This window comes from Zophobas morio, unplaced genomic scaffold (genome assembly GCF_036711695.1).
Source record: "Zophobas morio isolate AGI-343-1 ecotype UQ-CSIRO unplaced genomic scaffold, CSIRO_AGI_Zmor_V1 ptg000012l, whole genome shotgun sequence".
In the NCBI taxonomy this organism is placed as follows: Eukaryota; Metazoa; Arthropoda; class Insecta; order Coleoptera; family Tenebrionidae; genus Zophobas; species Zophobas morio.
The window spans coordinates 20,935,068-20,947,225 of NW_026972117.1; the positions used below are offsets into that span (position 1 = coordinate 20,935,068).

At 31.5% G+C, this 12,158-nt stretch overlaps 2 protein-coding genes across 2 annotated transcripts in view; one reads left to right on the forward strand and one right to left on the reverse strand.

Annotated features, from left to right (window-relative positions):
- The window catches only part of LOC135127992 (ER degradation-enhancing alpha-mannosidase-like protein 3), a 52,504-nt gene that overhangs the window by 37,016 nt on the left and 3,330 nt on the right, over nt 1-12,158 (reverse strand). The window contains exon 3 of the mRNA XM_064054758.1: nt 32-184. Coding sequence (XP_063910828.1) covers nt 32-184 — 153 coding nt within the window. The remainder of the gene's footprint in view (nt 1-31; nt 185-12,158) is intronic.
- Nucleotides 5,403-6,395, forward strand: LOC135128423 (CD151 antigen-like). Its single transcript, XM_064055327.1, has 6 exons — nt 5,403-5,490; nt 5,538-5,720; nt 5,769-5,930; nt 5,983-6,168; nt 6,216-6,283; nt 6,339-6,395. The coding sequence occupies exons 1-6, from the start codon at nt 5,428-5,430 to the stop codon at nt 6,361-6,363; spliced, it is 687 nt and encodes a 228-aa protein (XP_063911397.1). The 5' UTR covers nt 5,403-5,427; the 3' UTR covers nt 6,364-6,395.

Here is a 12,158-nt window from a genome sequence, read left to right on the forward strand (position 1 = left end):
TTGTGTGACTTTTAAAGGGCTGTTAACTCACCCTAAAACTCGAATGTTCGTTTCGAAGACAGACACCACGACGTCGTTGTCGAACGATACGTCCTTTATAACGAGCTTAACGGCGTGTTCGAATTCTTCTAAATCACCTAACACCACTAAAGAGTCCAGAGTATCGATTAATGTTAGTGAGAAACTTGAACAGAAAAGAAACACAAGAATTAAAGCTGAAGCTCATTTTAAATTTACCGTCGTACTTAGGTTACGAGGTTGGGGGATGGAAAAAGTGAAATCCAGATAAGAACTTTTATACGCCTACGGGAAACATGAGTATTTTTGCAGATTTTATTTTCCGGGGAAGAACAATAAAGGCGGATTACTAATATATGAGCTCGTTCGGTACAAAATGATTTTTCGGTCTGCACTCTACAATCAATAGTTTTTATACCTTGTATTAAAATTAGTCATAATTAAACGAATTCCGGGCAAAAATTGCCGTTATAATTAATTCGAAAAGAAAAATGTTTGTTTTCAGTTGCTTATTGGTATAGGACAAAATGATTTTTACTTCAGTGACTGATAAAATAACGTATTTCAAAGTCTGGGCGGTGTGAGTTTAAACACAAAAAAGGGATATAACTTTTTTTGTACTTCCAGCGGCGAATAGTTGGTTATCTTCTGTCTTGTCGACCTTTCATGAACCTTAGAGTACAAAAAATAGGTTTCAAGCTCCCGTCTGTCTGCCTGTGACGATTCTTACATGGCCAAACACTATTCGAAATTATCTAATCATCTCTACCAACGACTGCTGATGACGTCAAGTGAAACTTTTCCATAAATTCTGTAAACCAACATATTCCTGTATTTGTAGTTTACGATTCCGCCTTGAGTTTTTACCCTAAACATTCAAATTTTCAAAAAAAAAAAATTAAATTGTACAATGCCATTTTTTATCACTATAAGAAGAGCGCAGTCAGTCAGCTGTGTAGCTCATTTGTAAACATTATTTTATTACTAACGCGAAGGTCATCGGAATGTTTCATCCAATTTTCCGAAAAATTGGAGAATGCAGTACTGTTATTATTAGTATTACACTCAATGTGTCGTTGCTAAAATGTTGATGACAAAATTTTATTATGGAAAAACTCACTCGAAACATACGCATTACGGATAGCATGCTTAAAAAAGCAGGTAAAGACCCGTACTTTAGTTTAACAGTCCACACATATCTTTATTTGAAGTTACAGAGTTTATCACAGAAAAAAATAAAACGAGGGGCGAGGTCTAAATAACCTTAGGCCTATTTTTTATATGGTTAATTATTTAAATATATAAAATAATTGCATTGTTAATAATAATTCCAATGAATTTTTTATTGCACAAACGCTATTAACAAAATGTTGAGGTCATTATTCATATCAAATTTCAGTGTTACCGAGTCCAAAACTGATTTTAAATTCGTTTAAAAATGATCTCCAAAATCGGGATTGAAAAAATTGGATTAGAAAAAAATCAAAACCAATGATTTAAAAAAAAGCGACATGTTTGAATCGTGTTTTTGCGAGTTTTGAGCAATAAAGAGAATTTATTTTCATTTACGTTGCTAATTGGTAATAGTGTTTTTTGTTTACCGAGTTTATTTGAATATATTCGATTAATGTTTTGTCGTCATACGTGTTCTTAAAATAAAAAGTAGCTTCTTCAAAGTGGTAAAACTGAAAAAAATCGAGGCAGATTCATAAAACACAAGTTTAGGATTGATATTTATAAAGTTAAATAGAATTTACTATGCAAAATTTGTAGGTGACGACATCAAATTGTTGGTGCGGATGATTAGACAAATTTTGTTTATCGTTTTACCACCTACACAATTTTCCTAAAATACAAATAAAACTTGATGAGAATCAGTCTAATAGTATCAGAGATTATTTGTGTAATAAAATCGACATACACGAGAGACGACAGACAAACGGAAACGGGGACCCATTTTTTATACCTGGGAGTCATCAAACGTCGAGGAAACAAAAGCGGGAAGTAAACAATCAAAAGAAAATTAGCGTTTTATTTTGTTGAGAATATTTTATTGTAGCCAATGTTCAGCACAACTATTTTGATTTAAACTAAAAATGAAAAGACAGTAATATGTATTACATTTTCGTAATTTGAAAATAAAATAAAGAAACAAGTGATGTAGGTCGGGCCTGTAAAAAAGTTGTCTTTAAAATACATATAAGCTTTTTATGCAGTACAATAGATGAAAAGTTTTTAGGTTATCTTTGCCTGGTAAAATTAAAAAAATACATATACATATGAGGATATGGCGTTTGCCAAAATAAGACTTATCTTAGCAAGTACTACTCCCTGAGAAAACAAAGGGTGGGTGGGCGGGGCTAGTACTTGTTAACATAAGTCTTATTTTGGCAAATGACATTCTCTGAGAAAATAGAGGGCGGGTGGGCGGGGTTAGTACTTGATAAGATAAGACTGATTTTGGCAGATAACATACCCTCTATGAAAGGAGAGGGTGGGTGGGCGGGGCTAGTACCTTCTAATGTAAGACTGATTTTGGCAAAAACCTTTCTATTTTTTAGAATGTATCATTTGCCAAAATGAATTTTATCTTAGCAAGTACTAGCCTCGCCCACCCGCCCGCTATTTTCTTGGAGTATACATCATTTGAAAAAGTCAGTCTCATCTTAGTAAATACTGTACATACATGTATGTACAGGGTGTTCAAAAAAGATGCGCACCAAACAACGATACATGATTAAATTCACAAAAATTATTCAGGTCAATTTGACGTTGACTTACAAAAACAAAATATTAATTTAGTTATAGATCAAAAAACGTGAAAATTTAGCCACCTTGGTCGGATTCATCCTAAGCAAATATTTAGGATTTTTGTAATGTTATAAAATTAAAAAATCTATAAAGACAAGAAAGATGTTTCAAAAATTAGAAAGTTCAATCGATTTTAGATACCCAACACAAAGTAGTGAACTAAATTATGGCGAAATTTTGAAAAAAAAGTTTCTACATTTGGACAAAAGGATTTTTTAAATTATTTTTTCTCTGCTCCATAAACGTAAGCCCGCCCATTCTCAATTGTGATTATTTTTTTATTCGCCGTGAACCAAGGGGCGGAGCTTAACTGCAAAATCTCTATTTCTCTACGAGAAATTAAAAACATGTTTTTGAGTATCGTGTTGTTCAAAGAATATTATGTACATTAAGAAAATAAGGCAAAATTTAAAGCCCGCCCACCCACCCCATGTCAATTGTGATAAGTTTTTTATTCTTAGAAACTTAACACACGTTTAAAATTGTAAATTTTTGTAAGGAAAATGGATTTTTCAGTTAGGCTCCTCCCCTAGGTCTGCCAACGAATGAAAACTTCATTACTATTTGGATCAGGGTAGATTTGGGCAGGGCTTGATCTTTGGCTTTAATTTTCTCTTAAAATACATAGTATTCTTTGAACAACACGATACTCAAAAACATGTTTTTAATCTCTTGTAAAGAAATAAGTATTCTGCAGTTAAGTTGATTCAGGGCGAATAAAAGAAAATCATCACAATTGAGACAGGGCGGGTGGGCGGGTTTACATTTCGCCTTTTTATTTTAGTATGTGTAGACTTCTTTTCACAACATGAAATTTAAAACATATTTAAAATGGAAAATTTGTATAAGGAAATATCGCCTTTGCAATTAGGCTCCGCCCCATAATTGCAAAACCCATATTTCCTTGCGTAAACAATTTTTTAAGTTTCTTATTATGAAAAGATGGCTATGTATATTAAGAAAAAAAGGCAAAATATAAACCCCGCCCACTCGCCCTATCTCAATGTGATGATTTTTTTTATTTATAGAAACTTAAGAGACGTTTAAAATGGTAAATTTTTGTAAGGAAATATCGATTTTGCTATTAGGTTCCGCCCCTAGGTCTGTCATAGAGAGTTGGTACGCCATTTTTTGGACAGCCTGTATATGTATAATATAAAATAATAGACATTGCACTAACTAGATGTACTTGTTTATTGCTATGCCACCTACAAAAAATTCACTAGTTTTCCAGCATTTCGAACACTTGAAAAAAATGATTGCTCCTCAACTGTGGAAAAAAATTGTGATTTGAGTACGATCTTTGTAAGCCCAATACTTTACAACAATACAATTCAATCCATTTAACTTTTGTTTTTTTAGGTTGGAAAACTCATACATATTTTACAAAAAAAAAGTCAACTGTGTCACACATGTATAAAACATAAGACTACACATGTAACCTTTAGTTGAACTTCATTCTGTTATATTTGTCGGTTTTAATTGTACTGACAATGAAAATTTTGCATCACTTTCCAGAGCCAACCTTGTATTATTATTAAAATTTATAAATGACGGTTTTTGTATTTAATAATAATAATTTATTATTAAATAGAATTATTTACACAAATTATTATTTACTTATGTAATTGTCAGGTTCATAAAGTATTTCTTGACGTAATCGATACTTTTATACACCATACTCATAAGAATTTGCTTCTTTACCTATTTTTTTTTTAACAGCATAGTCTACACAAATTTGGGAAAATTGTCAAGAGAGACAAAAACCGAGTACATTTTTAAGTTAATCCATCTTAAGATATCACTTATCATAGGTTCATGATAAACCCGAGACTTTAATGGTTTTGAACCCGTCGTATGTTTCTAATAGGTAATAACAAAAACAATTTTAGTGTCGACGACTATCTCTTGAATTCAAATATGTTTAAGCATAATAAAATGAATACTGTATAATTTTAATTTAAGATTTAATAATAATTTTACTACGAAAGTCACTTATTAGGTATAGATGTTTAATGTTGGTTACTCCACTCTGTTTCAGTTTCATAAATAATTATTTCTCTCGGAGTCTTACTATTATACAACTTTAATTTTTCGTTAAATTAAAATATTACAACTGAAATATGTTTCACTCTAGTTTATGTAAAACCGTCTGTGTGAAAACTTCATTTTCGCTCAAACCTATAAGACCTCTAAAATTCTTAAGAAATGTTTGCTTTAATTTAATTAAAAAAGGTACATCAGACAATAATAAATTATTTTTTCGGCCTGAAGATCGATGATTGTTTGTATTAGAATTCAATTGATCCTTTTTTTATCTCCAACGTCATTATAAAATTTGCTTCCTCGTTATACATTTTTATCTGATGCAACGAATTACCCCGGACAGTAATAAATCACTTTATTGGCAATAAAAAGCAAAACTAAAGCTATGACTAACCCTTCATTATATCATAAATACGCTAAAAAGTATTTATTTTTCACTTTACTTAACGTCAGGGGAGATACAGATAAAGATTAACTGATAGCAAATTTTATCGGCGATATTGTTATTTTAAACACATTGTATTGAGTACCAGCCCAGTTTACACTGCAAAAATGTCATGGCTCACATCTTTAATTCTCAAACTCGCAATATACATATCCAACTTGATCACCGCTGTAAGTAAATATAATTCTCGTCAAAGTTTACTTATTCGACTTTTTAGAGCGGCGCTATTGTGTTAATCGCTTTTGGGGCAGAATATATACAAAGCAAAAACAATGGCGTATCAATTTTTGGTGATTTCTTATTTGGAGTTCTATCCGTAACGGTGGGCACAATTGCATTAGTAGTATGCATTTTTGGATGTGTCAGTGCTTGTTTTGAAAAATCTATATTTTTAAAAATTGTAATTGAAAATCAAGATTATCGACAAACAGTCATTAGATTTTTGTAGTATGCTGGTATTTTGATGGGGCTTTTTACCATACAACTTTCGCTTGGTATAATGGCGGTTACTAAAGTTCAAAATCCTGACCGATTTTCCAGGGAAGTTACTAAAACTGTGCAGCGGTTATTCGAAGAGGATAGAACACAGTTCTACGTTCTTCAACAAGAGGTATGTCTACACGTCTACATGTCTGCATTGTTTTATTACACATCTCTTGCAGTTTGAATGCTGTGGAGTTAATGGATATTTTGATTACAACAACACTTTTCCAACAAGTTGTTGTAACTCTGATAACAACCCGTGTTTACGTCCTTTCGAAACCGGTTGTGCAACAGCTTTTCGGGATGTGATTGGAGAATACATTAAAACTATAGGTTTCGTTGCTATTGTTTTCGCTGCACTGGAAGTAAGTTCACCACATTTATAAAACTGATATAAATTTGATTCTTGCAGCTTATGTGCGCCTTTTTCGCTTTCACAGTAAGGAGAAAAATTCAATCAGTGAGCGATAGTGACGACTGGTACGTCTAATAGTAACCACAAATTAACAACGATTTTTTGTTATGTAATTTTTAGTTCTGAATCATCAACTACTTGTTAAATAAAAAGCAAACCTGGCAAAATCCTGCAGAACAGTTCAAATGTATTAAAATGTGTGCACTATATAACCCTAAAAAATCTTGCTTTGCAAGTTTCTTAAATAATACAATGCGAGTTTCTAGAGGGTGTATCGTCGCGGCTACTGAGAAAGCCTATTAATATTCATGAAAACCTTTACTGAGTCCTCGACTGACTGACTTGTGCACAGTCCACTTCCTCCTTTCTTGCGTTCTGTCTGCTAAATACAACGAATAAATGCTTGAACAGACTTTGTGCTTTTACTGTAAACATCTATTAAAATTTTTCTACCAACGTTGATTAATCAAGCGGAAAGTCCGCCATTTAATAAAAATTTTTCACCTTATTAGCGTCAGTTAACTGTAATGAGAAACACGGAAAAAGTGCTTGCGGTAATCGGGATTTTAAAATGTTAATCAGGTCGACGACTTTTTTGAGATGTCGAATTTGCCTCAATTTGGCTTTCTGGGTTACGTTACTACAAAATGATTGACGGACAGTGAGAGATTGTGCAATGTAATTGAGGTTACATGGTATTTGTATAATTTGGAAGGGATAAATTTGAGTTTTCAAAAAAAAGTCATTTCTGCCACCACGAAAAGAATGCAACTTTTGTGTTTCAAGCGAACGTAATATTTAAAATGCTTATCGATCATAAAAATCTTAATAGCGGAAAATGTTTTATCAATATTTTACTACAACTAAAATATCTTCTACTCTTAATAATCGCATGCTTCAGTAATAGAGGAATACGGATCGACAAAACCATCAGAATCTAATTTAGTTTTAGTTGAGGAATATTTAATAATCTGGTAACGGGCGCAGAAAAAGTTTTCAGATTAGGGTAGGTTCTGGAAATATTTTTCATTTCTTTGATTAAACTTCCCTCGTGCCTGAGGTGTAACCATAGATTAATATAGATACGACATACATGCTGATTTTGCAAAACCACCCTTATTGACATTGGAGTCCTCAACCGCCAAAGACAAGCGCCAAATTTAAATAGTCGATGCCAATAAAAACACTTGTTTCACTACAACTCGTCGCCTGAGAACTTGTTTGATCTACAGACCAGAGTGCGCTCAGCCAATGTCGACTCTAAGCGTTCAGAAGCGATTTGGTTGGTTTGGACTATAATTTTGCGGGATATAATTGTTTGCTCGGTTTTTATAACGACTAAGTGAATATTTTTTGTACATATTAAGATGATTTTACATATTTTGTTTAACTAAGAATTAATTCTTTATTTGTGTTTTATACTAGCAAAACGTCTTAAACTAAGAATATTGTTGAAATCGTAATAACCCAATGGATTTTTTTCGGGAAAATGTTTTGTGGTTGTTTTCGATACACTGTATGATATTAACAGTGAGGAAAAAAAATGAAAAATTAAAATAATCGAAAAATCGAAACCTTAAAAAAATCTTAAAACCGAAACATTGAAAAATCGAAATATCGAAGAACTGTAAATCGAAAAGTGAAACATCAGAAATCGATAAAATGTAAAATTCAAAAACCGAATAACGAAAAATCGAGAGATCGAAACTTCCAAATTTAAAAAATCGGATAACTGACAAATCGAAACATCGAAAAACCGAGAAATCGAAAAATCAAAAGATCAAGAAATCGTGGAGTCGAAAAGTCGAACAATTGAGAAATTGACAATCAAAATATCGAAAAATCCAAATCTCGATAAATCGAGAAATCAAAAAACTTAAAAATTCGAAAAATTGAAAAATTGAGAGATTGAAAGATCAAAAGAACGAGAAATCGAAAAGCGATGAAGTCGAAAAATCGAAAAATAGAGAAATCAAAACACGAAAAAATGGAAAACTGGAAAATCTGAGAAATCGAAATAGGCCAAAATAAAAAATTGAAAAACTAACAAATCGAAAACCTGAACAATCAAATCTCGATAAATCGGGAATGAAAAATTAACAAATCGAAAAATTGAAAAACAGAACATCTAAAACCAGGAAGTCGAAAAATCGAAAAAGTAAAAAGGTAGGGACACATCGAAAAATCCAGAAGTCAAAAATAGAAGAGCCGAAGAATTGAAATATTGAAAAATCCTAAAACTGAAATATCTAAAAAATGAAAAATCGAAAAATCAAAAAGTGAAGTCAAAAAATAAAAATCTTAAAAAATTGAAAAATCAAAAACACGAAAATCAAAAAATTAAAGAATTGAAGAACAGGAAAATCGAAACACTCGAAGGTCAAGAAATGGGAAAATCAAAACATCGATTAATTGAAAAATCGCACATTTGACAAAATGACAATTGAAAAACAGAAAATCTAAAACCGGGAAATCAAAAAATCAAAAGATTAAGAAATCGAAACATTTGAAAAATTCGAAAACTTGAAAAATTCAAATATCGAAGAACTGAACTGAAAAATCGAGAAATCGAAAAATCTAAAATTTTAAAAATTAAAAAATCTAAAATTTAAAATCGAAAAATTGAAAAATCTAAAAATTAAAATAATCGAAAATCGACACATCGAAAAATCCAGGAGTCAAAAATCCAGTCCAAGAATCGAAATATTGAAAAATCCCAAAACTGAGATATCGAAAAACTGAAAAATGAATGATAAACTGAGAATCTAATAACCTGAAAAATCCGAAATCTGAAATATCCAAAAACTGAGAACCTAAAAAGTCGAAAAACTGAGCAATCGAAAAATCCAAAAAGTGAAGTCGAAATATCGAAACCTTAAAAAAACTAAAAAATGAAAAATCGAAAAATTGAAGAACAGGAATATCGAAACCCTCGAAAGTCAAGAAATGGGAAAATCAAAACATCGATTAATTGTAAATTGAAAAATTGACAGTTTATAAATGCCAAATTTGAAAAATTTAAAACTCGAAAATTTGAAAAAACGACAAATGAAAAACAGAAAATCTAAAACCGGGAAGTTGAAAAATCGAAACATTTGAAAAATTGAAATATGGAAGAGCTGAAATGAAAAATCGAGAAATCGAAAAATCTACGGTTTTAAATATTGAAAAATTAAAATACCAAAAAATTTAAAAATCTAAAATTTAAAAATCGAAAAAGTAAAAAGTCTTTCGATGTGTTGACTTTTTACTTTTTCGATTTTTCCAGAAGTCAAAAATGGGAAAGTCGAAGAACAGAAATATTGAAAAATCCCAAAACTGAAATATCGAAAAACTGAAAAATCTCAAAACTGAAATATCCAAAAACTGAGAACCCAAAAAATCGAAAAACTGAGAAATCGAAAAATCAAAAAAGTGAAGTCGAAATATCGAAACCTTAAAAAAATCGGAAAATTGAAAAATCAAAAACCTGCAAAATCGTAAGATCGAAAAATTGAATAATAAGTAAACTGAAAAATCCCAAAACTGAAATGTTCAAAAACTGAGAAATTAAAAAATTGAAAAATTGAGAAATCGAAAAATAAAAAAAGTGAAGTTGAAAAATCGAAACCTGAAAAATCAATCAATTGAAAAATCGAAATATGTATTTAAAAATCGTAAAATTGAAGAGAAAAACTGAAAACCGAAAAATTGAAAAATTGAGAAATTGTAAAATCCAAAAATTGAATAATAAATAGGAGTAAACTGAGAATTCGAAAGTTGAAACGGCAAGAAATTATGGTCGAAACCTGTTAAGATGTGTATCAGATCACGGATAATGGCGTCGGTAAAAATGTTATGGCATTTTTTCTATTGTAGTTAAATTTATTCCTAGTTAGAAACAAACACTGTTGCCAACATAAGTCGAGGAGTCCTCAACCGTCATTTCATTTAAACTATGACTCTTCTCTATGTTCTCTGGTATAACATTCAAATAAATTCAATGTCGTCAACGATGGGATTCGAACTCACGCGGGCAGAGTTCTTGATGCCACTTGTCATTGTGATTAATAATCAAGGCGAATTCATAAACCACAACTGTAGGAGATACTATTTTATAAAATTGAAATAATAATGTTTAATGTACATTTTCAAGCGACGTAGTCGAAGTAGTGGTGATTATTAGACACATTTTGGTTGGTATTTTATAATCTACAGTTTATTTTTACTTCCAGAGCATAAGCCAACGAAGTATTGTAATCGAGTCCATCGAGGCGGTTAAATTTTATTTTATAAAAAAAAGAGACGCTTGTTCTTGCTCATGAATCCGCCTTGAGATTTTCCCCGAGGCATCCAATGTTTGTTTTTTGATAACCTTATACAGGCTCTCTTGAATGTATGGAAACGGTTAAATATCTTGAGAACCAACTAGCAAACAAAGTCATAGAAATTCCTCGATTCTTTTCGGTGAACGGATGAACCGGAGTCAATAGCACCCCCCAATCCCTGAGCCACGGGAACGCAAATTTGAATTATTATTAAATCAAATAAACATAGAATTTTTTGAAACGATGCCATCAAATGGTTGGTGAGGATGATTAGCAAAATTTTGGTTAGTATTTAACCAACTACATGATGCTTCTAATATATGCACAAAATTTGAAATAATCGGTCCAGCAGTTTCGGAGATTACGTATCTAATAAAAATGGATACAGACACCAGACAGACAGGCAGACAGACAGACGGAAACGGGAGACTACTTTTTTCGTACTGTAGGGGTCATTAACCGTCGAGAAAATATAAAAGTGGCCATTCGTCTGATGGTCTCGATTACTATAATTTCTTCGTTTACGCTCGGGAAGTACAAAATAGGTCTCCAGTTTCCATCTGTCTGTCTGTCTGTTGACTGTGCCAATTTTTTTAAATAGATATTCATCGGAACTATTAGACTGATTGTTGTCAAATTTTACAGGCATTTTAGAAATATTGTGCAGACGGTAAAATTCTAACCAAAATGCGGTCAATCATCCCCACCACAATAGGCTTGATGTCATCCCAATAATTTATTATAATATTATTTGAATTTTATAAACTAAGAATAAAGTAAGAAACTCCTACACTTGTGGTTTATGAATCCGTCTTGAGTTTTTACCTTAGACATCCAGTTTTTGTGAAAAAAAAAACAACATTGTAAGACATTTTACAATTTAATTTTGAAATTGCAAAACCGAATGCTTTGAAATCTTGTAAATGTTTTAAGGTTATAGGCAGCGTGATAAATCGATAATCACATAGGTATTCTTGCTGAAATAATGTTGATCAGAATCAGAATACATATTTTCAAATGAGAAAACTAGAAATATATAAACAAGTTAGCAGAGTGTGTTTTCGTAAAATAATGCGTTCGAATCATAGACAATGGTGACTAAAATAGGGTTGACTCGATTTAAATAATTTGATTTAAATGCAGTTTAAATCAAAATAGAGTGAACACTGACTAGAATAAAATAATTCCAACAAAATAAAACGTTAATTTTTTACTTTCCAAGCGTAAACTCTGAAACTATTGGTTTGATTATTGTGAAGTTTATTTGTATTTTAGCAATATTGTGTAGATGGTAAAACGCTAATCAAAATATGTCTGCTCAGTCCATCCAACAATTTGATAACCATACCCAAACATTTTGCATAGTAAATGCTATTTAAATTTTGTAAAATAACATACTCCTAAACTTATGGTTTATGAACCCACCTCGATGTTTTTAAATCATGACGGACAAACGGAAGCGGGGGACCTATTTTTTTGTTCTCTAGGGCTCACGAAACGTCGAGAAAACATGACAGTAATCCAGGTCACGATTTCTAATGTTCTGATGTTGGTTTGATCATGTGACAAGCATGTAATGTAATTTTTATAAATTAACCTGGGAATAAATTCGATTTTTTTCATTACATTTTCT

Excerpts from the sequence above, each read along its gene's own strand:
- LOC135128423 (XM_064055327.1), top strand. The coding sequence starts at position 5,428 with ATGTCATGGCTCACATCTTTAATTCTCAAACTCGCAATATACATATCC. Across the intron at positions 5,491-5,537 it reads TATCCAACTTGATCACCGCT|AGCGGCGCTATTGTGTTAAT; the intron begins GTAAGTAAATAT and ends TCGACTTTTTAG. Across the intron at positions 6,284-6,338 it reads GTGAGCGATAGTGACGACTG|TTCTGAATCATCAACTACTT; the intron begins GTACGTCTAATA and ends TGTAATTTTTAG.